This window comes from Myxine glutinosa, chromosome 2 (genome assembly GCF_964187855.1).
Source record: "Myxine glutinosa chromosome 2, kmMyxGlut1.1, whole genome shotgun sequence".
Taxonomy (NCBI): domain Eukaryota; kingdom Metazoa; phylum Chordata; class Myxini; order Myxiniformes; family Myxinidae; genus Myxine; species Myxine glutinosa.
The window spans coordinates 63258144-63285643 of NC_136262.1; the positions used below are offsets into that span (position 1 = coordinate 63258144).

General features: G+C 44.4%; 1 protein-coding gene across 1 annotated transcript in view; it reads right to left on the minus strand.

The window, feature by feature from the left end:
- Positions 1–27500, minus strand: part of PTPRK (protein tyrosine phosphatase receptor type K) — a 455725-nt gene that overhangs the window by 385542 nt on the left and 42683 nt on the right. Inside the window, exon 3 of the mRNA XM_078772597.1 lies at positions 25109–25190. Coding sequence (XP_078628723.1) covers positions 25109–25190 — 82 coding nt within the window. The remainder of the gene's footprint in view (positions 1–25108; positions 25191–27500) is intronic.

Sequence of the window (27500 nt, forward strand, 5' to 3'; positions counted from 1 at the left end):
AGTCTAGCAAACTTTCAATTTTCGTTCCAACCATCCAACCAGAAAAACCTTCCAACCATGTGACCTATGACATCAAAAAATTACACTACACTCCACCTATGATTGGGTAGAGGATCATGTGTGTGGAGTTGCATGTCGATTGGATAAGGTTCGTTGCTCTATCAAAGACACCTGCCAAACCACTTGACCTCTGATGTCACCACTTTCACACAATATGCAGCAATGGTGTGAGATTATATTTTTTAAATTTCGCAACGATAAGGTATTATCATTGGTATTGTTTTCCGATAAGGTATTGTTTTCAGAGAAACTATTTTTTGTTTAAAAATTATTTTAAAATATTTAAATATTTATATTTAAAATAAAAATAAAATATTATAAATATTTAAATATATTAAATATTAAATATTTAAATATAAAATTAAAATAAATATTATTAAATATTTATTACAAAAATTTTGATTATTAAAAATACTACAGGAGGAGGCGCTTCTTTGGTGAAAATTCCGTGTCAACCGGACCAACAATTGTAGAAAAAGTTATATGCAGACAAACAAACAGACAGACAGACAAACAGACAAACAAGCAGAACAAGAAATATGTTGTGCATAGCACAATACTTGTGAAATCCCTAAAATAAGTTGTTGGCCTATGTTGACCTCAAAAATACTTTGTGGTTGAATTCAGTGTACAGCTATGCAAATCCTCTTCAAATTTCAAGTCCATCGGATAAAAATTTGAGAATTTTAGAAATCTGCCCTATGTTGACCTTTTGGCCGATGTTGACCTCAATAATACTTGGTCGTTGAATTCAGTGAACAGATATGTGAACCCTCTTCAAATTTCAAGTCAATCGGATGAAAATTTAGGGTTTTAGAAATTTGGCCTATGTTGACCTTTTGGCCTATGTTGACCTCAAAAATACTTGGTGGTTGAATTTAGTGACCAGATATGCAAATCCTCTTCAAATTTCAAGTTAATCAGATGAAAATTGAAGATTTTAGAGATTTGTCCTATGGTGACCTCAAAAATACTTGGGGGTTGAATTCAGTGTCCAGAAATGCAAATCCTCTTAAAATTTCAAGTCAATCGGATGAAAATTGAATATTTTAGAAATTTGGTCTATGTTGACCTATTTACCTTTTGACCCCCAAAACAACAGGTGCAGATACATTGAAAGTACACCGCCCCCATGCCAAATAAATAAATATCCTCCAGCGCGGCATTGTTGGGGCGCTTTAGGCGCCCATCAACACCGCCGTGCAGCTCATAGAGACTATATTGGGAGGGAGAGGTGTACCATAATTGATTGATTAATTCAAGATCAAGTTTGTGACGTTGTCCACGTCTGCAGAGAGTGAAGAGGCTGCTGCATATAATATATTTTTACATGTAATATATTTTTGCATGTATATATTGTATGTAAATTTCCCCAAATATAGTAGAGTTAATTGAATGAATGAATGAATGATCGTTTTAAGGCCATTTTCCCCGCTAGAGCGGGGGTTAGCCTTGCGGGCCCCATGACAATCATGGTTCCCTGTTTGAGGCAATGTTTTTATGGCCGGATGCCCTTCCTGACGCCAACCCTTGGTCGCCTCTTACGATGCGCAGGGATACGGTGTACCTATTCTAAGTTAATTATTCAATAAAAAACAGATATTTGAAATTTGGTGTTAATATGAGGAGAATGTGATATACTTTGAAAAGGTTGTACTGTATAGGACATGTAAAGTCGAAGAGAAGAATGTCATTGTACTCCAAGCTTTTCTAGGATTGAATGGAATACCCATCCAGCATCAGCATCACACCTGAAAGCTCGAGGATTCAAACGTGACCAAAAAGTAAATGCAGAGTAGGCACTAACAAGCTTATAAAAAAGCGTGAAAACAAACAAACAAGAAGACCTGTTTGGTATTCACATCTGATCACTAATCTCATGATTGCTGGTATCCCCATTTTAAATCCATTATAGTGTGTTCCTTTGTATGTTTTATTCTCATGCCTGTGTAATTCCTGTACAACACCACCATTAACCGTGTCTTACATTAAATATACATATAAGCTCCTGCCTGAGCCTCAGCCACTATATAAAAAAATCCATATAATATGCGAGCTGCAAAAAAAAAAAAAAAAATACTCAACTCCACTGAAGTTTATAGCTTTTTCCCCTCTTTTCCTAGGTGATGCATGCATCAGACAATAGCATTAATTATTATGAATTTCAACCCCTTTTGCGATGGTTCTGACATCTGAAGGTCAGTTGGTAAAGCCGCGCAATAATTAGAATGAAGCGTAGGCGTCTGTTGGACAAATGCAAAAAAAAAACAAAGAAACAACATGCTATATAGAAGCATGTGGGATAATGAATCCTGCGACAAAGAAGTGGGAAGCGTCTGGTGACAAAATAATCCACAAAGAGGGAGGTAGTATGGTTTTTGAAAGCTGCTTTCCATGAACTTGCGGACACCTTTGCTAATTACAGTATCTACAAAATTCAAGCTCACAGGGTCACTCAATATTAGATGGTTGCAGTGAACTATAGCATTCTCTTAATTACACAGCTTTAGACTGTATTTCTAATGCAAGGAAAACACGATGTCTGTGTCATGAACAAACAACAAATTTTACGATTGAGAATAATGTTTTTCAAGTGACGAATGCCTCAGAAGCAAACATATATGAACAACCTGTTGTTAAAAATTCCAAAGCATATATAGAAGTAAACTAGAATGGCACTCAGTAGAGAGCATACCTCCACCTGGTGAACAGTTTACTTTTGTATCCCACTGATAGGCCGGATCTGGATTCGGACCTGAACCAAACTTTAATCGGCTTGTTCTTGTCACCCAACCAACTCGTCCACCAAGTTTTGTCCGAATCCGTGCACAACTTCTTGAAGCCTCTCCTCAGTGAAAGACACATGAAAGACCACTTGGAGTTTGCAAAAAAGCACCTAAAGGACTCTCAGACTGTGAGAAACAAGATTCTGTGGGCTTTCATGTGTCTTTCACTGAGGAGAGGCTTCCATCTGGCCACTCTGCCATATAGCCCAAATCGGTGGAGTGTTGCAGTGATGGTTGTCCTTCTGGAAGTTTCCCCCATCTCCACACAGGATCTCTGGAGCTCAGCCTGAGTGACCATCGGGTTCTTGGTCACCTCTCTTACCAAGGCCCTTCTCCCCCGATTGCTCAGTTTGGCCGGGCGGTCAGCTCTTTGAAGAGTCCTGGTTGTTCCAAACTTCTTCCATTTAAGAATTATGGAGGCCACTGTGCTCTTGGGAACCTTCAATGCAGCAGAGATTTTTTTGTAGGCTTCCCCAGATCTGTGCCTCGACACAATCCTGTCTCTGAGCTCTGCAGGCAGTTCCTTCGACCTCATGGCTTGGTTTTTGCTCTGATATGCATTGTCAGCTGTGAGACCTTATATAGACAGGTGTGTACCTTTCCAAATCATGTCCAATCAATTGAATTTACCACAGGTGGACTCCAATCAAGGTGTAGAAACATCTCAAAGATGATCAAGATAAATGGGAGGCACTGAGATAAATTTCAAGTGTCATAGCAAAGGGTCTGAATACTTATGTCAATGTGATATTTCAGTTATTTATTTTTAATAAATTTCGCAAAACTTTCTAAAATCCTGTTTTCCCTTTGTCATTATGAGCTATTGAGTGCAGATTGATGAGGGAAAAAATGAATTTAATCGATTTCAGCATAAGGCTGCAACATAACAAAATGTGAAAAAAGTGAAGGGGTCTGAATACTTTCTGAATGCACTGTATATACAGACTTGGCATTTAATATGGAATATTTTTTTGTGGGGGTGAACTTACTTTTCAAGATGACTTAGAACCAAAAGTTCATTGGAATTATGTTGAAATTATTACAGATTTTGTTAATGTGACCTTTGAAAGAAACAAAAACCACATTTGACATTTTGAAGCAAATAAATTGATCCTTGAAAGTGATGTAAACTGATATCAAACTCAATTCACGGACAGTACTGTGTTAAACTTCTGTACGTTTTCCAGAAGTATCTCTTTATTTTGCACAATAGCCAAAAAAATTTTCAACAAAGACAAAAGCTAAATTCTAACTGGGATTACGGACAGTAAAATTACAGTTCAGTACTTCGTGTAACCCCCACGAGCATTCAGGAGAGCACGTACACGCCGAGGCATGCTGTTCACGTGATTTGCCAAGGTTTGGACAGGAATCGCTTGCCATGCAGTGACAATAGTCTGCTGCAATTCACGCACAGAGGTAGGCTGCTGGTCCAAGTTGTCGATTTGATGCGTTAATTCTGCCCACAAGTTCTCTATCGGATTCATATCCGGGGACATGGCAGGCCACTCCATATGCTCTACACCACGGTCAGCAAGAAAGTGTTGGATCATGCGAGCATGATGAGGCCGTGCATTGTCATCTTGGAAGGCAAAGTTTCCTCGAAAGGCTGCACGAGCAAATGGAAGCAATGTTTCTTCCAGAATGACCCTGTACTTGAACTGGATCAGGTTTCCATTCAGAACAACCAGGTCAGTTTTGCCCCCTGCATGAAAAGCAGCCCAAACGGTCACCCCACCACCTCCAGCTTGGACTCTTGGCACTACACAATCTTCGTTGTGGGCTTCATGCACTTGTCTGCGCACTCGGACACGGCCATCTTGACGATAGACCAGAAATCTAGACTCGTCAGATTCCAGTGTCCTGGCTGCCATTGACGGTGCTCTCTGGCCCACTGCAATCGGTGCTGGCTGTGTTGTCTGGTCAGGCGTGGCTTTCTCAGGGGACGCCTGGCACGATAGCCTGCTTGAACCAGTCGTTGGTTGACTAGCCTTCTGGATACAGGCACATTTGTCAGTTGCTGCCACTCAGCCCTAAGCCGATTAGCTGACTTGGTATGGCCATTGCAGACTAACCGGTGCAGCTAGCGATCATCTCTCCTTGTGGTTCTGCGTGGACGTCCTGGCCTCGGTATTGTAGTAGGGACACCCCTCTGAGCATTTCGTTTCAGGATCTTTGACACCTGACCTTGAGTGATGCCATACTGCCGAGCAATAGCACGCTGTTTCATGCCAGAATTTCGTAAAGCCACCACTCCATGACAAACAGCATTGTCAAGTTGATGACCATCTCCAGAGGAAGCGGCAATAACATTTGTAGACGTGCAGCAGTTGTTTTCCACGAATACAGAACGCAACAACCCTTATATACCTGATTGTGAAGCCAATCGTCAAATGTACCTGTCCTTGCATTTTGTCACGCCACCTGTGATATAATCCTGTTATTGACTTATTGCTGCGAAAGACAATCAGTGACATGGTTCTTTCAACAAAGACATCACCGAAGGGTAAAAGAAACTCACCAGATTGATATACTGAGTTCAGAAAGTAAACCCAAGTCAAGGAAAAAAAAAATTCCATATTAAATGCCAAGTCTGTATATATATATATATATATATATATATATATATATATATATATATATATATATATATATATATATATATATATATATATATATATATATATATATATCTATCTATCTATAATTCCAGTAATCTCTGTCTGTACGTTTGTTTGTCTGTGACCGCTGTTTCTCGACAACCACGGGTCCGATATACTTTTAACTTGCCAGGTATATTGCTGGGGACCCGAGGATGTGCCTTTTCAAGGTTTCATATTAATCGGACAATTACTTACCGAGCTATGTCCAAAAAACGATTCAACCAATCAGAGAGCAGCGAACGATCGCGTGTGCCGAACGTGGCGGGCACACTCTGCCTCGGATGGCACATTTGAGAGCGTATTCATTTATTTCACGTTTGCAAACTATGTTGGCGTTAAACTATGTTTTACAACTAATAAAAACGAATTTGCGATTCATTCGCTTTCCTGCGCGTTTGTGCACGCGATGGCGATTTCTTTACCAAACTCCGGAAGCCGTTCGCTTTGGACCAAACCATTGCATGTAAATAGAGGGGGGGGATTGTCACCACTCGCAAGCCGTTCGCTTTGGACCAAACCATTTCATGTAAATAGAGGGGGGGGATATAATTTTAGATATAGATATAGTACGGGCATGCCCTAGTATATATAATCGGGAGATTAAATCAGACGTGGACGGAGCTTCAGGACGTAGATCTTTAATTTGACAAGCTTTCGACCAACAAAGGTCTTCTTCTGAGTCGGCCCCAAGTTCAACGGAAGTTCAACAAGTTCAACAAGTCCAACACTTCCGTTGAACTTGGGGCCGACCCAAAAGAAGACCTTTGTTGGTCGAAAGCTTGTCAAATTAAAGATCGACGTCTTGAAGCTACGTCCGCGTCTGATTTAATCTCCCGATTATTTATTCAATGCAAATGAGACGCCCTGCTCGTACTGTGGAGTTTCTACTATTTCTCACAGTTATATAATAATAATAATAATAAAAATAATAATAATAATTCATTTATTTTGTATAGCGCTTTTCAAGAAGCCCAAAGGCGCTTTGACAGAGTGGAAAACATAATGCATAACAATACATGAAAACAACAATTGCAAAAAGAAGAGAATCAATAGGGAAATATTTAAAGCAAAAGGAGGGAGAAGGAGAAGAGATAGTCAGGGGTTAAATGCTGTGGGTTGAATGTTGAATGCAGTGTTGAACAGGTGGGTCTTTAGTGGTGTTTTGAATGTGGTGAGTGAGGAGGAGTCTCTGATGGTGTGAGGTAGTGAGTTCCAGAGGGTGGGAGCAGCGATGGAGAAGGCCCTGTCCCCCCAGGATCTGAATTTGGTCCGGATAGAGGGGGTCAGGAGGTTGGTACCAGCAGAGCGGAGGTTGCGGGTGGGAGTGTGTCTGGAGAGGAGGTCAGCCAGGTAGGATGGGGCCAGGTTATGGAGGGCTTTGTATGTCAAGAGTAGGATTTTGTACTGGATTCTCTGGGGGATGGGGAGCCAGTGAAGCTTGTAAAGGACGGGGGTGATGTGGTCATGGGTCCGGGAATGGGTGAGTAGACAGGCAGCGGAGTTCTGAATGTATTGGAGTTTATTGGTGATTTTTGAGGGTGAACCATAGAGGAGGCTATTGCAGTAGTCCAGACGGGAGGTGATGAAGGCGTGGATGAGGGTTTCTGCAGCCGTGGAGGAGAGGGATGAGCGGAGACGGGCAATGTTTTTCAGGTGAAAGAAGGCTGTCTTTGTGATCTGTTTAGTGTATTTGTCGAAGGAGAGGGTTTGGTCAAAGATGACGCCAATATTCCGGATGTGAGGGGAGGTGGATACTGGGATACCGTCGATGTTGAGGGCAAAGTTATGGGTGGATTTTGTGAGCGTTTTTGGGCCAATGATGATTATTTCAGATTTATCACAGTTAAACTTGAGGAAGTTGATTTGAAGCCAGGATTTTATTTCAGTGATGCAGTTTGTCAGGATAGAGTGGGTGTCGGTGGAGACGGACTTGGTGGAGATGAAAAGCTGGATGTCATCGGCAAAGCAGTGGAATTGGAGACCATGACGGCGGATTAAGTGACCGAGGGGGGACAGGTAAAGGATGAAGAGGAGGGGGCCAAGAACTGAACCTTGGGGGACACCTTGGGGGAGGGGAGCAGTGGGGGATTTGCAGTTATTGATGGAGATGAACTGGCATCTGTCAGAGAGGTATGATTTAATCCAAGAGAGGGCAGTGCCGGTAACGTTAAAGGTGGATTCAAGTCGGGTGAGGAGGATGGTGTGATCGATGGTGTCAAAGGCAGCGCTGAGGTCGAGGAGGACGAGAATGTTGAGGTTGCCAGCGTCAGAGGAGAGGAGAATGTCGTTGGTGATTTTGAGGAGAGCAGTTTCAGTACTGTGGTTGGAGCGGAATCCGGATTGGAATGTTTCATACAGGTTATTGTTAGAGAGGTGATGTTTGAGTTGAGTGGCTACAGCGCATTCCAAAACTTTTGACAGAAAGGGTAGGTTGGAGATGGGTCTGAAGTTGTTTAGGGTGTCAGGGTTTAGACCAGGTTTTTTTAGAATGGGGGTAACAGCAGCAATTTTGAGGGATGGTGGGACGATGCCTGTAGACAGGGAGGAGTTTATTGTTGCAGTGATAAGTGGAGAGAGAGCAGGAAGGGAGGCCTTGACAAAGCTGGAGGGGATGGGGTCAAGAGTGCAGGTGGCAGTTTTCATTCCTATGAGGAGTTCAGAGAGGTCAGTAGGGGAGATTGGGGAGAACTGAGACAGGGGTTGGCAGGACAAGGCGGGGCAGGTGGTTGGAGGGGGAGCGGGTGCGGCGGTGGTCAAGCTGTTGTAGATGTTGTCAATTTTGCGTTGGAAGAAAGAGAGGAAGGAAATGCAGTTGTCTACTGTGAATGACTGGGTGGTGGTGTTCAGGGAGCGGAGGAGTTTGTTTATTGTCGAGAAGAGTGCTTTTGGGTTTCCGGAGCCAGAGTGGATAATTTGAGAGTAGTAGGCGGAGCGGGCGTGGGAGAGGGCATCTTTGTAGTGTTGTAGGTGGTCCTTGTAGGCTTGGGAGTGAACTGTGAGACCTGTTTTATTGCGGAGTCTTTCAAGTTGGCGAGCACGAGTTTTCATCAGGCGGAGTTCAGGGGTAAACCAGGGAGCAGAATGGGTGAAAGAAACTGTTTTGGTTTTTACAGGCGCAAGCTGGTCAAGGCAGGAGGAGAGAGTGTGGTTGTAGTAGTCAGTGAGGTCGGAAGGGGTGTGGAGGTCAACGAAGGGAGAAGTGGACATTTTTTCAGAGAGGGTGGATGAGAATGAGGTAGGTGAAAGAGCGTTTAGCTTATGGAAGGTGATAGTGCGATAATGTCTTGGTGTTGGGGTGGGGATGTTGATGGTCATAGTGATAGCTAAGTGGTCAGAGAGGGTGAGGTCGGAGCCAGAGAGATGGTGCAAATTTAATCCAGTGGAGCAGACAAGGTCCAAAATGTGACCACGGATATGGGTAGGAAAGTCGACATGTTGAGTGAGGTTAAAGCAGGTGAGTAAATCAGTGAAGTCAGTGGTTATTGTGGAGTCAGTGGAGTCCATGTGGATATTGAAATCACCAAGGAGGAGGATTGAGGGGGAGAGGGAACAGAGCTGGGTCAGAAAGTAGGAGAAGTCAGACAGGAATGATCGGTGTGGCTTGGGAGGGCGGTAGACGACAGCCATGACTGACTGCGTGCGACCAGAGAGTTTAAAAGCCAGGTGTTCAAATGATGAGGATGAGGCGATGGGGATGAGGCTGGTCCTGATGTCTTGATGGTGGATAACGGCAATTCCACCACCTCGGCCCCCCGAGCGTGGTTTATTGACGTAGGAATATCCATTGGGTGTGGTGAGGTTGAGTGTGTCGTAGTCCAGAGGTTGTTGCCAGGTTTCGGTGAGACAGAGAAAGTCCAGTTTGTTATCCAGGATGTATTCGTTCAGGATGAGGCATTTGTTGTTGAGGGACCGGGTGTTGAACAGGGTGAGCTTGATGTTGTTTTGAACAGCAGGGATGAATTCAGGTGATTTAGCCAGGGTTCGTAGGCAGGAGGTGCGATTGTGTGCGTTGCTGTGACCAGGTGCGCTGGGACGAAGAGTGAGAGTGCGCTGAGCCGACCAGAGGACGGGGATGGAGTGACCTGATTGCAAATATACAAACTTACGACCGGAGCCACGGTGAATGTACCTGGGTCGTCGGAGGAGTCCATTTGATTTGATGGCAGAGATGCATGATGGGGTGGAGCGGGTATTGAGCAGAAGGAGCCTTGCGGCGGAGTACCGCAGAGCCATGTCAGGCAGGAGCGGAGAGACGAGACGAGGCCAAGGTTGAGGAGGTGAAACAATGGTCCCAACCCACGGGAGCGGGCCCGAGGAAACGAAGGAGCCAGGTAGGTGAAGCCAGGAGCAGAGCCGGGACCAAGCAGAGGGCAGGCAGGAGCAAAGAGACGATCACGAGGCCAAGGTTGATCACGGCAAAGCGGCAAATGCAGCGGCAATCGACCGCCGCCGCTACAAATCTAGATCATGGCGGGAAACCGCCACCAAACCGCTGCGATGGTCACAACCCACAAGAGCGTGCCCGAGGAAACAGCGAGCAGGCGAAGGAGCCGGGCAGGCGAAGCAGGGAGCAGAGCCGGGGCTATGCAGAGGGCAGACTCAATGGCCAAAAAATCCGCACGACCACCAAAAAAGCAAGCAACTGACAGTGGCCCGGTCGAAGAAGCGGCGAGCATGTGACGCTTGCGTCCTCTTCATACCGGACCGGAAGCGGAGCTCGCCATATATATATATATATATATATATATATATATATATATATATATATATACATATACATATACATATATATATACATATATATATACATATACATATACATATACATATATATACACATATACATATACATATACATATATATACATATATATATATATATATATATATATATATATATATATATATATATATATATATATATATATGTATACATACATACATACATATATATATACATACAGTCATACCCCGTTTTACGCCATTTCGACCTACGTCAAATCCGACTTTACGCCACTCTTCTAGAGTAAATTTCAGTTCAGCGAACGTCATTTTGTGCGAATTTACGTCACTCCTACATCATCATCTCCTTTATCTCGAAGGAGGAGAAGACCATGCCAGGCTACAAAGTCGCGAAGGAGCGGCTAACGCGAATGCTTGGGGGTAATTGCACCAGCGACTTCAAGCTGAAGCCGCTCTTGGTGTATCTTGGTGTATCATGTGTGTGAGTATGAGGATGAGCTTTAGGCGGAAATGAGGAATTGAATGAGGATCTTTGGAATGAACTTGGTGAAATGAGGCATTGGTCGAGAATGGTTGTGTGTGTGAGAATCTGGTTATCGTTGAACTTGGTGAAATGAGGCAATGGTCTGGGATGACCGGAGAACGTGTATGAGTGGTGTATTGAGGACATGTGTAATGGTGTTGAGTGATTGACTTGCATGGGGTGCAAGTGGATAAATGGAGAGAATACTTGGTGTGTGGGAATAAATGGTGTGTGGAGTGAGTAGTGTGGATTCAGTGGTGTGGAGTGCATGGTGCGAAGGAGTGGATGGGGGAGGATGGACCCCTTCACGAATACCCGGGGAGGGTAGTTTAAAGTTAGGTAGAGGGAGTATTTAAATTGTTTGGAAATTTACATCTGTGGTGCAGGGAGTAGCAAGTTGTTGTTGATGTATATCCTTGTAAAGAACCAATCGACGTGTGCATGTGCACATGTGCATGGATTTGCAAATGCCTGCCTGTACGTCGTCGTTTCTGCGTACATCGCATCGTCCAAAAATAAAGAAGCAAGCAACTTCGGCCGCTCAAGGAAAGACGGGGCACGCCTACGACTCGGTGGCGAGCATCGATCCCCGGGGCGGCCGGGTTCATGGAACCCTATGCTCGTTCGTTCATCACAGACGACACGACACGACCACCGGTGAAACTGCTCGGACACGTTGGGAAAAGCACGCCGTGGTGAAGCGGGCCGCCGAGCCACTCGGCACACAAGCCAGCTCACGGTCGACACATCCGTGCCGGTCACCCCATTCGAGGAGAAGACCCGACCGATAGAAAACAACGGAGGGACTCCCGACGGGGAGCGGCAAAGATTCAGGGCGAAGCCGCAGCCTCCTCCAGTTATTAGTCGCTTACCGGTGTACACCGGAGGGGACTATAGGTTTGCACGCCGTCCCTCCGTCCGTCAGTCTGTCAGTCTGTCAGTCTGTCAGTCAGTCCGTCAGTCCGTCAGTCCGTCAGTCCGTCAGTCAGTCCGTCAGTCCGTCAGTCCGTCAGTCCGTCACGCAAAGAACAGTTTTCCGGACTTTTTTTCTAAACGTTTAATGCTAATGATTTCAAACTTGGTACATGGTTTCCTCATGATAAGTTACAGATGAAGTTCGAACTTCACGACGTTTCGATCATGTTTAACAAAGTTATGGCACTTTGAACTTTGGTAATTCTGATAATTCTGATGATCCTTAACTCAGTGCCATTTGAAGTTTTAATTTCCTTTAAAAACCAATTTCTCTGCAATAATTGGACCGATTGAGATCAAATTTTCACCATATGATGGACTCGGTCTGTAGAATATTGTAATGGTAATTATGACGTCACAGGTCACGTGGTTCGGCCGCCATATTGTTTTTCGTGAAAAAACGAAAACCACTTTTTCTCTGCAACGGCTGAACAGATCGAGGCCAAACTTTGCAGGCAGAATCGCGTACCCATGACGAACAAAAAAGTGACGTCATGCATCACATGGTTTCAGAGTTATGACGTTTTTAAGCATTAACCTTTAAAACCGAGCTCATCCCTCATTTTTGATCCGATCAAGGGGAATCTTCACAAATCTGTTCAGCATGTCAGTCTACTAAAATGTCCTTTTGGAATTTGCGATAGGGCACGTGGTTTGGCAGATATCGTTAATTAAACGAAAATATTTTTTAAAAATGGACATCTTGAATCGCTAGTACCTCAGACCGTGAGTTGGTAATAATTTATATAATTCACACAGTGCAATACGTGCAGGCCGCTGCACGGAGCGACCGGGCTTATCAACGAGGCGAGGTGTGACACACGTGTCTCAGCATACCTCAGATCAAGTTTGAAAACCATCATCAACCGTGCATAAATTTGCATATTCGATCATTTTTGACAAAGTTATGGCACTTTGAACTTTGGCAGGGGACATGTATTGCAAAGCAATACTCAGAATGCTTGTTTACTCTAGTTTTACGAATTACGGTGTTTGTCTTCATTTTAAGGCATTTTAAAGACATTACGCACGGTTTACGTCAAAAACCGAGTTACGTCACGGCTTATGGAACCAATTAATGACGTAGGCCGGGGTATTACTGTATATAAAAAAAAATATATATATATATATATATATACTGAAACGCAAAAGAAACTTACCACCTTTGAAACCTTTAAATATCAACAATAACACTGCGTGTAGTAAATGTGTGAACTTATTTGTGGACAATAGTGTCCTCGCTGTCAGACAAAACGGTCACGGATGGTCACTTGAACCTTCAATGGTCACTTCATAGCACAGCTGTTGAACAGCCGTTTTGACTGTCAGTGATTAGCCAAGGGGTATGGGATGATTTTAATGAGCTGCACGTGATGTCTTGATATTGGCTTTTAAAAGGCCAGTGCAAAATGGGCATTTTGACCGAAAAATTTGACCATTTTGACCATTTTGACCAACTTCAAAAAGAAATTTACCACTTGTTTGAAATGTAATAAAATTGTAACAGTTCAAAATAAAACAAACCAACAATTGCTAATTGAAACATTGGCATTTTATTGATGACATGTGTTACGTGGTCCCCTCGGTGAATACCTGGTCTCGGTGACCCCCGGACCGTGAGAGGAACTTCGCCAGAAAGCTGTATTACATATGCGCTTTCGCCACGCAATCCATATGAATTTCACCCAAGAGACAACTGATGTTCAAGGATATATTTCAATGGTAATGATACCATACAATTTCAACGATACAACCACGGAGATTTTCCCCGAGCAATCAACAATACACAACCATCAACAATTCCCAACGCACAATCAATTCCCTATGATTAAGATGGCCATCTTATATACGTGTGTCCCGGTGAGTACTCACGACCCCCTTTTGGTCTCGGTCCCGCACAATGTCTCTGGGCCCCTCCTGACCAAGATGATGGTCGGCGTCGCCGCACTCGGGCGGTTGAACGAACCCCGGGTGGACGTGTTTCCACCGGGCAGGTATCGTACCCGGCACCCCGGCTACAGCCCCTCGCGGCCACGCGAAGCGGGGACGGGAAAGCAAGCCAAAAGCCCCACGCCGCTTGCCAGGCGTGATAGGCCCCAACGGGCGACCCGTACGCGTCTTTTTAGACGGGGTCGCGAACGGCGCCAAACGCTGGGTAGTGCTCGTGCACGGCCACACGACAGTTTGACGTCCACCGGGCAGGTATCCGTCCCGGTAACTCCTCTCGCCAGACAGGCTCGGGAACGCCGCTTTTCCACACGGCTCAATCAATCCCACCTTTCGTCGGTGCGGGGCGAGGAAGAAGAATCCTCGTCCTTTTTTCCTCGTGGCTTTTCCCTTCCGTTTCCGGTCACTTCCGTTTCCGGCCACTTTTTCAGAAGGGCTCCTGACCCTCCAACCACAACAACTACACAACAACTTAATATACTACACACGGATAAGCAAAGACCTGAATGGTAATTCACATACATTCACATAAATATGTAACACTCCCCCCCTTCAAGAAAGAAAGTTTGAACCCAGCGAAAACTTTCTTTGCCGGCCAATTTGGAGAAACAAACCAGATAACTCAACCCCCCCACATTATCAGTTCCCCCCGGGCACAGTTATCACTTAAAAATAAAGCAACCAAAATTTCACCACAACCCCTCCAGATTACTCACTCTGGACTAAGCACCAGCAACGACATTGTCCCTGCCAAATCAAACTCCATCTCATGACCCTCTGACTTTGACCGTCAGTTTCTTGTGAATGAAGGTTAAGGGGTTGATCAAAGATCCAAAGTTAAGCCACTCAATAGCACTTTTTCCGGGAGGCCAAGCCGAGTATTCACACTTTTTCCGGGAGGCCAAGCCGAGTATTCACGACATGGATGCCTTTAGGAACGTGGAGTTCACGGTTAGTCCGTGCAGGAAAGTTCTCTACCTGGGCGCCTTGAGGAACGTGGAGTTCACGGTTAGTCCGTGCATGAAAGTTCACTACATGGACGCCTTTAGGAACGGCGTTCACGGTTAATCCGTGTAGGAATCTTGGCTCGGCGGCTCCGCCGCATTCAGTGCTTCAACTTCTCAGAACTTCCCTAATACTTAGGGTGGGACCACTTGTCCCTGTAGTCCCATGAATAGCGGTCTCCTTCTCGGCCACTACTTTGCCAATCCTTCCTTCGGGAGCGGCCGTAACTCAGGGAGCCTCCATAATAATATTGATTGCGGCCACCACCAAAACTACCGCCCAGTTGTCCTCTCCTCTAGACCTCTCGACGTCTACGAAATGCCTTCCCTACTGTTATGGTCCGACCCTCCAAATCCTTGCCATTCCAATTCTTCTCTGCCTCTCTGGCGTCTTTTGTGCTGGCAAACGTGACAAAGCCGAACCCTCTTGACTGTTGCGTTTCCCAGTCTCTTACCAACCGCACTTCCACCAGCGGCCCATATCTGTTGAAGACAGAGGTCAGAACTTCTTCCTCTGTTTTGAAGTTCAGTCCCCCTACAAATAACTTGGCACTTTTGTCGCCATCCCGAGCTGGTGTGGCGTTATTTTCCCTGCTGGGCTCTTTACCAACCCTCAGGTTACCATAAACTTGACCCCCGGCCAAATCATTCCCGATAACCACAGATACACCCTCTACAGGAAGCGTGGCTTGTAAACCGACGGTGACCGGTCCTGACACCAAATCGGACTCCAAATGGATGACATGAAGGGGAGCACTAACACCGCCCCCGATCCCCTGTAAACGAACACTATCCCCCGTTGCCGTCTCCTCGGACCATGGCAAAATGCCTTCAAGCATTAAAGATTGATGTGCCCCTGTGTCCCTCAATATCCTAACCGGTTTCCGGTTAGTCGAGGCTCCATCCCGTGACACAAACCCCTCTGAAATAAATGGTTGGTAACCCTTTTGATGGCGATTTCTCACAATGGCCATTGCGTTTGGAGTCGTAGTAGTCGGACTCCGCTCTGGGTCTTCGCTTTTCATGCGGTAACAACTGGACATCAAGTGTCCAGGTTTCTTGCAAAAAGCGCAAGTAGGCCCGGAGGAAAAACTCGTGGTCTGCCTCGGGCCCCCCGAACTATAAGTTTGTCTTGGGCCCGCATCCCTCTGATTTCGAACCGGTGGGGTATCATAGTTGTCCCCATAATCATCTCGAGGCCGCCGCCATGTATGGTCGTTCTCCGCACCGGGTGTTCCATAACTCCCCTGCTGAAGTCTAGGCGAGGAGTTAGGTTTGTGGACCCCTATTCGGTGGGTTAAGGCATAATCATCTGCCATGGTGGCTGCGTCCCACAACTTTGGTACTTTCTTTTCCTGCAGGTACACTTTGATGTCCTCGTGGACACTGCTGGAATTCCTCCACCAGGATCAAGTCCCGCAATGTCTCGAAGTCTTTCCCGACTCCTTTTGACTCACACCACCGATCAAACATGTTTTCTTTCACTCTGGCAAACTCCACATGGGTCTCACTCTCCCTCTTCCTGGCATTCCTGAATTTTTGCCTGTAAGCTTCCGGAACCAACTCATACGCTTTGAGGATGTGCGTCTTCAGTACCTCATAATCTGCACATTGGTCCATTGGTAGCGCCGAATAAATTTCCTGAGCTTTCCCCACCAGCACACTTTGCACGAGTATGGTCCAGGCCTCCTCCGGCCAGTTTAATTGTCGAGCCACTTTCTCAAAGTGTGGAAAAAATTTCGCGACTTCTTTTTCACTGAACGGTGGAACCAGCCTCACATGTCTGCCCACATCCCAGGTTTTCTGGTTAGGTGTCGACCCCGTCAGCAAGGGTGGTGCCTCTCCCCGTTCTCTCATTAACTCCAGCTCCTTGAATTTGATTTCTTGCTGAAGCTCCATGTCACGTTCCTTTAATTCCCTTTCCGCTTTTCTCTCCTCTGCTTCGAGGTCCCTTGCAGCTCTCCTCTCCTCCGCTTTTCTCCCTTCTAACCTTTCCTGGAGTTCTCTTTCCACTCTCCTTTCCTCTGCTTGTTTCTCTTCTCTCCTCTCTTCTGCTTTCCTTTCTGCTTCTGCTCTTTCCTTTTCTGCTTTCCTTTCTTCTTCTGCTAACCTTTCCTGGAGTTCTCGTTCCACTCTCCTTTCCTCTGCTTGTTTCTCTTCCCTCCTCTCTTCTGCTTTCCTTTCTTCTTCTGCTCTTTCCTTTTCTGCTTTCCTTTCTTCTTCTGCTCTTTCCTTTTCTGCTTTCCTTTCTTCTTCTGCTCTTTCCTTTTCTGCTTTCCTTTCTTCTTCTGCTCTTTCCTTTTCTGCTTTCCTTTCTTCTTCTTTAATCCGTTCCTGGCTCCGTAATTGCAACTCCAGTTTCCGGAGCTCAACGTCTTCTGGTTCTTCGGGTAGCCACTCCCAGGCTAACTCGTCCCATGTTCCTAATCCCACCATAGATTGTATCACCGTGGCCTGCAACTCTGCCTTCCTCAAATTAGTTCGGACCTCCAAGTTAAAATGTTTGGCCAATTTCAAGAGGTCCGACTTTAGCAACGCTCGGAACTGTGCCTCACTCGGGGTTACCCCAAAGTTCTGTGCCACAAACGCCATGGTGCCTATCGTTAACACCTGTTAACCTTCACCCAAGACTTTACCCCAATTTCTCAAAAAAATTTACCAATTAATAATTAATTAATAAATTTTAATTAATAAAAAATTATTATTTTATTATTTTATACAATTTTAGATCCCGGACGTAGACCCAATTGCGAAACCGCAAATCGTAATTTGGACGAGCCCCCAATTCTGTTACGTGGTCCCCTCGGTGAATACCTGGTCTCGGTGACCCCCGGACCGTGAGAGGAACTTCGCCAGAAAGCTGTATTACATATGCGCTTTCGCCACGCAATCCATATGAATTTCACCCAAGAGACAACTGATGTTCAAGGATATATTTCAATGGTAATGATACCATACAATTTCAACGATACAACCACGGAGATTTTCCCCGAGCAATCAACAATACACAACCATCAACAATTCCCAACCCACAATCAATTCCCTATGATTAAGATGGCCATCTTATATACGTGTGTCCCGGTGAGTACTCACGACCCCCTTTTGGTCTCGGTCCCGCACAATGTCTCTGGGCCCCTCCTGACCAAGATGATGGTCGGCGTCGCCGCACTCGGGCGGTTGAACGAACCCCGGGTGGACGTGTTTCCACCGGGCAGGTATCGTACCCGGCACCCCGGCTACAGCCCCTCGCGGCCACGCGAAGCGGGGACGGGAAAGCAAGCCAAAAGCCCCACACCGCTTGCCAGGCGTGTTAGGCCCCAACGGGCGACCCGTACGCGTCTTTTTAGACGGGGTCGCGAACGGCGCCAAACGCTGGGTCGGTGCACGGCCACACGACAGTTTGACGTCCACCGGGCAGGTATCCGTCCCGGTAACTCCTCTCGCCAGACAGGCTCGGGAACGCCGCTTTTCCACACGGCTCAATCAATCCCACCTTTCGTCGGTGCGGGGCGAGGAAGAAGAATCCTCGTCCTTTTTTCCTCGTGTCTTTTCCCTTCCGTTTCCGGTCACTTCCGTTTCCGGCCACTTTTTCAGAAGGGCTCCTGACCCTCCAACCACAACAACTACACAACAACTTAATATACTACACACGGATAAGCAAAGACCTGAATGGTAATTCACATACATTCACATAAATATGTAACACATGTCAAGTTTTTGACCAAGATACACCATCTCATCAGTTTGTTCTACAGTACAGAACAGCACAGGGTGCAATGTCAGTCCCCTTTCAATAGCGTGTATGGCCACCATTGTTTTGGATACAGGCAGTGCATCGTCGGCGTATACTGCCTACCAGTCTTTGGATGGATTGCTGCTGGATTCTGTCCCACTCAGTCCTCAATGTCTGAAGCAGCTCTGCCCGTGTCCTGGCCCTGCCAACTACGCGTCTCCCAAGCTCATCCCACAGGTGCTCTATGGGATTCAGGTCAGGAGAGAGCGCAGGCCACTGCATGGTGTTGATGTTCTCGCCTTGGAGAAATGCAGTGGTAAAGCGAGCAGCATGGGGACAAGCGTTGTCATGCTGAAAGGTTCTCAGTTCTGGGTGGTCTAGCAGGAATGGCAGCAGATGAGGTCGCAGGATGTTATCCACATACCGCTGGGCGTTAAGATTCCCATCCACAACCACCAGTGGCGTCCTGTACCGGCCTGATATGGCTGCCCACACCATCACACTTGGGCCACCCCACCTGTTGGCTTGACGCACGCAACAATCGGCATATCGCTCGCCAGTTCTTCTCCAGACACACTCACGGCTTACGCCCATCAGGACTGTCCACACAGAACCTTGACTCATCGCTGAAAGCGACCTCGTTCCACTGCGCCAAGGTCCACCGCTGATGCTGCTGGCACCATCTCTGACGGTTGCGGCGATGGGCAACCGTCATCACGGGGCCTCTGTATGGTCTTCTGGCAGTCAGACCATAGTCATGCAGTCGTCTTCGTGCAGTATCATTGGAGATCCGTGGGTTTGCACGCCCCGGAGTTTCTGCCGCAGTGCGGGATGCTGGACGGAATCGATCCCGCAGGTGACTTCAGACCATCTGCCTGTCCTGCCTTGCAGTGGTGACTCTTGGCCTCCCTGATCGAGGTCTGTCATCTGCAGAGTTGTGGAGGGTGTCTCTGTCCACCAGGGCTGATATCGTCTGGTGTGAACAGCCACGGCGACGTGCCACCTCACGGTAGCTCAGTCCACCTTGCAGCATGCCCAGGGCACGCTGCCGTTGATCCCTTGACAATCGTGGCATGTTGATTGAAATGCCCATTTTGCACTGGCCTTTTTAAAGCCAATATCAAGACATCACGTGCAGCTCATTAAAATCATCCCGTACCCCTTGGCTAATCACTGACAGTCAAAACGGCTGTTCAACAGCTGTGCTATGAAGTGACCATTGAAGGTTCAAGTGACCATCCGTGACCGTTTTGTCTGACAGTGAGGACACTATTGTCCACAAATAAGTTCACACATTTACTATACGCAGTGTTATTGTTGATATTTAAAGGTTTCAAAGGTGGTAAGTTTCTTTTGTGTTTTCGGTCTTTTTGAAGTTGGTCAAAATGGTCAAATTTTTCGGTCAAAATGCCCATTTTGCACTGGCCTTTTTAAAGCCAATATCAAGACATCACGTGCAGCTCATTAAAATCATCCCGTACCTCTTGGCTAATCACTGACAGTCAAAACGGCTGTTCAACAGCTGTGCTATGAAGTGACCATTGAAGGTTCAAGTGACCATCCGTGACCGTTTTGTCTGACAGTGAGGACACTATTGTCCACAAATACGTTCACACATTTACTACACGCAGTGTTATTGTTGATATTTAAAGGTTTCAAAGGTGGTAAGTTTCTTTTGCGTTTCAGTATATATATATATATATATATATATATATATATATATATATATATATATATATATGTATATAAACACCGTAAAACACCGTAATAAAGACAAACACCGTAATTCGTAAATATATATATATATATATATATATATATATATATATATATATATATATATATATATATATATATATATATATATATATATATATATATATACATACATATATACACACAGTCACGTGAAAAAGTAAGTACACCCCATGTAAGGTTTTGACTTTTTCAACATATTTCAACATACAGATATTTGATCTTCATTTCAACAATATTGATAGATAAAGGTGATATAATATAACAAATATCATGAAACATTTACATTTTGTAGTCCATTGTATAATTTAAATAAACATAAATGCAAATTTCGCATGTGGAAAAAGTAAGTACACCCTTACATTTATCACTCCTTCAAATACCTAAAATTAGAATCAGGTGCACCAGCTCAGGTGCAAATGATGAGAACATCGTTAGAGAGGATCTTGGAGGAACCTGTCTTATTTAAACCTCAGACATTTAGTTTGGTTTGCTCTTTGTTGTTGAAGTGTGCAGCTTCACCATGCCTAAATCAAAAGAGCTCTCTGAGGCCTTCAGAAAGAATGTTATAGATGCCTAGGAGTCTGGGAAGGGATTTAAAAAGATCTCCAAACAATTTGAAATCAATAATTCGACTGTCCGGAAGATCATCTACAAGTGGAGAAGATTCCAAACAACTGCCAACTTGTTCAGGCCAGGCCGCCCCAGCAAGTTCAGCCCGAGAGCAGACCGCAAGATGCTGAAAGAAGTCTCTAAGAACCCCAGAATGTAATCATGGGACCTACAGGTAGTTCTTGCCACTGTTAATGTCAAAGTGCACGAGTCTACCATTATAAAGAGGCTGCACAAATTTGATCTACATGGGAGGTGTGCCAGGAGGAAACCTTTGCTGTCCAGAAAGAACATCAGGGCAAGACTAAAGTTTGCCAATGAACACCTCAGCAAAGACCAGCACTTCTGGAACAATGTGCTATAAACAGATGAGTCAAAGGTAGAGTTATTTGGCCACAGTACCAGAAGACATGTTTGGCAAAAACCAAGACAGCATTTGACCACAAGAACCTGATATCAACTGTAAAGCATGGTGGTGGAAACATTATGGTTTGGCACAGCTTTGCTGCATCAGGGCCTGGGCAGCTCACCATCATTGAATCCACTATGAATTCTTCATTGTACCAGAGGGTGCTTGAGGATAATGTGAGGCCATCTGTCGGAAAGTTGAAGCTCAACCGAAGGTGGACCTTGCAACATGACAATGACCCTAAACATACCAGTAAATCCACCAAGGAGTGGCTGAAAAGAAAGAAATGGAGGGTTCTGGAATGGCCAAGTCAAAGCCCGGATCTAAATCCCATCGAGATGTTGTGGGGGGATTTGAAACGAGCTGTGCATGCAAGAAATCCATCAAACATCGCACAGCTGAAAGAATTCTGCATGGAGTAGTGGGAAAAATTTCTCCCAGTCGATGTCAGAGACTGGTAGACAGTTATAAGAAATGCCTACTTGAGGGTGGTTCTGCCAAAGGGGGCAATACCACCTATTAGAGCCAAGGGTGTACTTACTTTTTCCACAGAAGGAAATGGCATCTCTGTTAATTTTTTGTTGAATAAATTATTGCAAAGTCAATTTTTCATTGTTTTTTGTTCAATTAGATCACCTTTATCTATGGACACTGTTTAAATGAAGATCAAATAATGATATGTCCACATATCTTAAAAAGATAAACTAGAGCTTCCAGGGAAGCAGAACTCAACTGAACTGACTGGACAACTTTAAAGTAGGTCACTTGTCTGTACTAGATTTGACTTAAATGAAAAGCCAACAACCTTGTGTAATAATATTAACGTCGTTGCGGAGCTGAAAACAATATGGCGGCCTACGGCGGCCATTTTGTGACGGATCGGGTTGGAATGCAATAGCAACCTATCTTGTGCGGAAAGGGTTAAACATTCTAAGTTTGATCAAAATCTGTTAATATTTGTGGACGCTAGAGTGTTAACGTCGTTTTAATGACCAAAAACAAAATGGTCGCCTAAGTCCGCCATTTTTCAACGGATCGGGCTGAAAAATAATACCAAACTGGTCCTTGGGGTAAGGATGCTGCATGCCAAGTTTGATCAGAATTGTTGATATTTGTGGATGCTGGAGTGTTAACGTCGAAAAGTTAACGGACGACAGACGACAGACGACGGACGCCGGAGGGTTCAGTATGTGATGAACTCAACTGGACTGTAGTCCAGTTGATTTAAAATCATTTCATGGGTGTACTTACTTTTTCCACATGCGAAATTTGCATTTATGTTCATTTAAATTAGACAATGGACTACAAAATGTAAATGTTTCATGATATTTGTTATATCATGTCACCTTTATCTATCAATATTGTTGAAATGAAGATCAAATAGCTGTATGTTGAAATATGTTGAAACAGTCAAAACTTTACATGGGGTGTACTTACTTTTTCACGTGACTGTACATACAGTATATGTACATACAGTATATACATACATACATACATACATACATACATACATAACCATATACGTTAGCTCCATTATAATAAGATCCCATTTTGTCTGTCTGAAAGGAGAGTGCAGATGAAGTGGCACACTTACCTTGGAGTTGTCTTATCTGGGATTGATTCTTTCAACTGTCAGGTTGGTGCTTTGCAGGCTCGGAATGTCATCCCTCAAATGAATTAATCTGGCTCTCCATCTGCTCATATCATTTGGTGGACGTTAAAGTTCCCACAGTGTCATTCATAACGAGTGCGCAAGTTATCACCAGCACCCTTAACAAATAACAAATTCTTGCCCAAATCACTTTCAGTTGAACATCTAACCCTAACAACTCATGAAAGATTTGGAAGAAACACTTTCCTTCGGCCGACCCACAGGGAGTTGGGAATAATAAGGGCCAATTAAGAAGTCATAGATTGCTCGTTTCTTTCTGGTTTCTGGGTCATGAGAACTCCATACAAACTGGACTTGTGCACCATGGCACTGACCTTGAAAAACACACAAATCCACAATGCAAAATGGACTTGTGCCGCATGGCACTGCCCTTGAACATCACACAAATGGGCAACACAATCTGGACTTGTGCAGCATGGCACTGCCCTTGAACGTCACCCAAATGCAGCCACCAGGCATTGCAACCAAAGCGTGCTCCTCCGATCTGTGCAAATAGCGTTTGCGGCAGTTGCTCGGTGAAAATTCACGGAGTCACGCAAGCTCAGGATAAAAATCAGTCACTCTTCTGATGAATAAACACATTTGATGCTGCACAATGTGCCTCAAGTGTAACAGTGCATTTTAGTCGAGGTTTATTTTGTATGTGGGGTATTATTGAATGCTGCATGGCATTAAAATCACAGCCAATTAGCGAGCAAATGAGTTATCAATCCTAAATGATCAGTCGGTAAATTGATTCGAGCCCCACACAGAACGTTCACAAATTCTTCTCCTTCACACCCAAGTAACACTGATCACATAAAGCAGCAACACTCACCTGGTATCCCAAGATTGTGGGTTTAAGCCGGCTGAAAGCAAAAGTGTTCAGGATTTGGATTCTAAGCTTCTCAAAACTGAGCTCGGCTCAGGAGAATGTAGGCTAACATTTTGTTTTATTAAACCCCCACTGGATCATTTGTGACTGACTGGGAGGAGGCAATGCACCACCTCTACTCCACCTGGTCTCATCAGAATAGGGTGTCAGTCTGCACTTTGGGGTTGACGCTCGAATGCTGACAGTTTAAACTTTGAGTGGGCTCTAAGATGCTATTTATGAAAAGTAGAATGGATAACTAGTCTTAAGTGTGAAGTCAAGGTGGAATAATGAATGGCATCAACAGAACATTGATCAAAGTATGTATACTAACTGTTGTCAGAAGCAAGGGGAAGCAGAAGTTTTGGCCATTGACCTCTAAGCAAAGCAAAAATGTTGAAGCCCGAAATGTGCCTTTTGCTCAGACGAAGCGTTAACACCCGAAACGTAAGCTTCTCCATTAGCTTCCCACAGCAGTTAGCATTGTCACACCTTTGCAGTCAATAGTGAGTCACATCTTTTGCTCAATGTTCTCTTGATTCCATACACATTATCTTCTTTTTTTTGTTAAATAGCGAAAGTGTCTGTATGCCTTTATGTGAGGTAACTACTCCGAGACCCTTGAGCCGATGGACACCAATTTTTCAGGGTCTCTACATAGGGTTTCTGCTAAATATGTTTCAAAAAATAATATTTTTGGGGGGGGGTGGGGGGAGGGGGATTTCTTTCGGATTTTTCTGAGATAGGTGTTATTATTCGAGTTATTTTTCCATTGTGGCGGACCAGTCCCATCGCTTTGTCCGATAACTACTCCTAGACCAAGAACCATAGATAGCTAGGACGGGAAACTCCTATTACGCATGTATGAGCCAAATTAGAATCGTCTCCCATTCATTGGAGGTCTCACGAGCAACTGGATTATGGGATATTTCATATTTCCATATTTTTTTCAGCAAGTAACGAGCAAACCCCATCAACCCAATGCATGTGTATTCTGCTTATAATTTATACATGAAAATGCAGCTGAATACACAACTGAAATGTAAAAAAAGAGGATCTGACAATTAATCATCATGTGACCTTATCAAGTTTGCTTGGAACAGTACTTGAGAAAAACTGGTAGCAGGAACTGTGACTTGCTTACACAGGGAAGTCATTGCTAATCAAGAAAAATAAAAATTCAACTCTTGTTCCTTGGTTATGCTTTGCCTGATTAGCCCCTATCTTTTTGTTTGAACCTCAGCTGTAGGTCGCAAGCAATTGAGTGGCCCTTTTATTTAGCGGATGAGAGTTTTCGGCGCAGAAGTCCAGATAAGTGAAGACAGCCATTTGTATTGTTATGCAATGTAATCAAAGGCGCAAATGGTACCCACCGCACGGGTGTTGGTGTGTGAGGATGTCGGCGATGGCAAGAAACGCTTTGGCTTTGTCGCCAAATTCGGCTTCAAACACGACCTGCAGAGAAGAAAGAAAAACAAAAGGTAAGGTGATGCATTTCCCTCTACTTCTCCCAACAGAAGCGCTGACTTGTCAAATTTAGTGTCCAAGCCAGCGCATGAGATGCAAAAACACTACCTGTTCCAATGATGCAGCGCTGGTGCAACAGATCGCATTCACAAATTGTGAAATATAATGGCATGCAAGGTGTGCTTCCCTTTTGAAATGTAATGACATCCAGATGCTTGCAGGATGTGCTTCTCTTTTAAGCAGATGGCAACGAGAGAGATTTCTGGATTGTATTTGCTTCAAAGATGTGGATTTACCTTGCGTTATGAGCGAAGCAAAAAAGAAAACACTTTAAAACATCCCAAATATTCCCCTCTACTCACCCAGCCAGATGGTCTCATCAACAATAGTGAGTCGCACCTTGTAATTATCTTATGTAGACCCAAAATGACTTCCAAGGTAGTGCCAACAACTAATTTTTCTGCTCATGTAAGTGCATTACATTGCAGCTTTTTCTTTTGCAAAGTGCCAATTAGCATACAACCAAAGTTTGACCAACATCTTTAGGTGATCTTTCACTACAAAATAATCCCCCAATGCAGTCTCCCCCTTCTGCCCTTCCCACTCAACATCTTTGTTGAACCAAAAAGGCTGCTCTAGCTCTACTGACCGAGTGGACCTGCCATGAAGAATTGTACTCTCATCGGTTGCTATGTACCAGGAACGGAGACATACCAGGTCTCAAAGCATCCACCTCTGTTCTCTCATTTTATTTGGTGTCGTGATTACTCAATCTAAACGCTTATAGGAGAACCTTTAGTTCTAATTCCCTAACTAAGTACTCAGAGCCACTAGCACTGTGAAATTGGAGCCACACAATTCAGCTGAGTGATTTTGCTGAAGATCAACCAAAAGATGAAAGGTGGTTTAATTTCCATCAGGGTGAAGGCACCTTCCCATACGAGGACACATGGAAGCTTTGCCTTTTAATTTATTTTGCGTCACCCCACAGAACACAATTGCCCCTTGACTGACAGACTGAGCAAAAGCCACAATAGGACAATGAGTGTTAAGGGAACCTCAGAGTAGTGCAAAACACAAAAAAGTAAATACCCTTTGTCTCTCACGAATATAATTGACGTTTCACACGTGTGTGCTCTACTCGTGGGGTCATGGTTGTGCCAATGCAGTGCAAATTAGGTATATTTGGTGTCAAACTGAACATCTTGCTGCATCGGCCTGGTGGCTATTCCTATGGGGTAAGGCAATTACATGATTCTTCTTCCTCTCATAATTGGTCAACTTTTTGTAGCTCAGCACAGTTTATCCATCCCATTCCTATAATTGGGTGACTCGACTAATTTGATCAAGTGCCACCAACAATGCTATCAAATTATATGAAGGATGACCTGATGAAAGGTCTCAGTTGCAGGGACATCACTTGGTCTGTAACCCATGTTACGGCATTACCAGAATAAATTTTGACACTGGTTAGCCGCCAACAGGTTCGCAAATTAACCCTCAACAAAACGCAGATTTCAAGGTGGCACCATACCACAAGAACACAATTGCAATATCATAATTATATTCAGAGCAAATGAAAGGCAGTCTTCGATACAAATCTGAATTATTCCGTCATATTTAAATGTAACCTTTGAGGAAACAATAATTTGGTCTTGCTTTGCATGAATTACAAAAGTGATGACCCTTCTCAAGCATGACCTTCAAATGGCTGCATATTTGCTGCACTTCGTTTTCATTTTTGACCAAAAACCAATAAATCATTTATTTTGTCTTGCTGCTGTTGTCACTCAGCTTTAAGCCAGATAAGACATTCATAACCCATATCGAACCAAATCCGAAAGGTAAGGCTATTGTATTGTCTTGGGAAATACATTTAACCACAGTTCTTCGGGGTACTCTAGCAGCAACAAAAAAAGCAAAATATTGCACACCAATAGCAATCTTTGGCCCGTATATCAGACTCAACACAATCTGCCATGAAACTTCATTACTCAACAGTAGAAAAATGAAATTTTAGCTTCCCTTAAAATCTGCCTGAATCTGCTTTCATGGGCATCCTTTGTCTTCCTTTCCTCGAGGCTTGACTTAAGTAAAGCACCTTTTGTGCTATTTAACATGCTACAGATATTAGCGTCGGCGAGATAAACATTTACAAGTAATGTATCGCGTTTTTCTATGAGTCCCGCATCCCCGCTTATGTTCATTGGTTCAACATTGATTCATAAGTCACTGGGGAGCTCACAATGGCTTATCTGCCTACAAGCAATGTTCAGTGCTTGAGGTGTCTGGAATTAC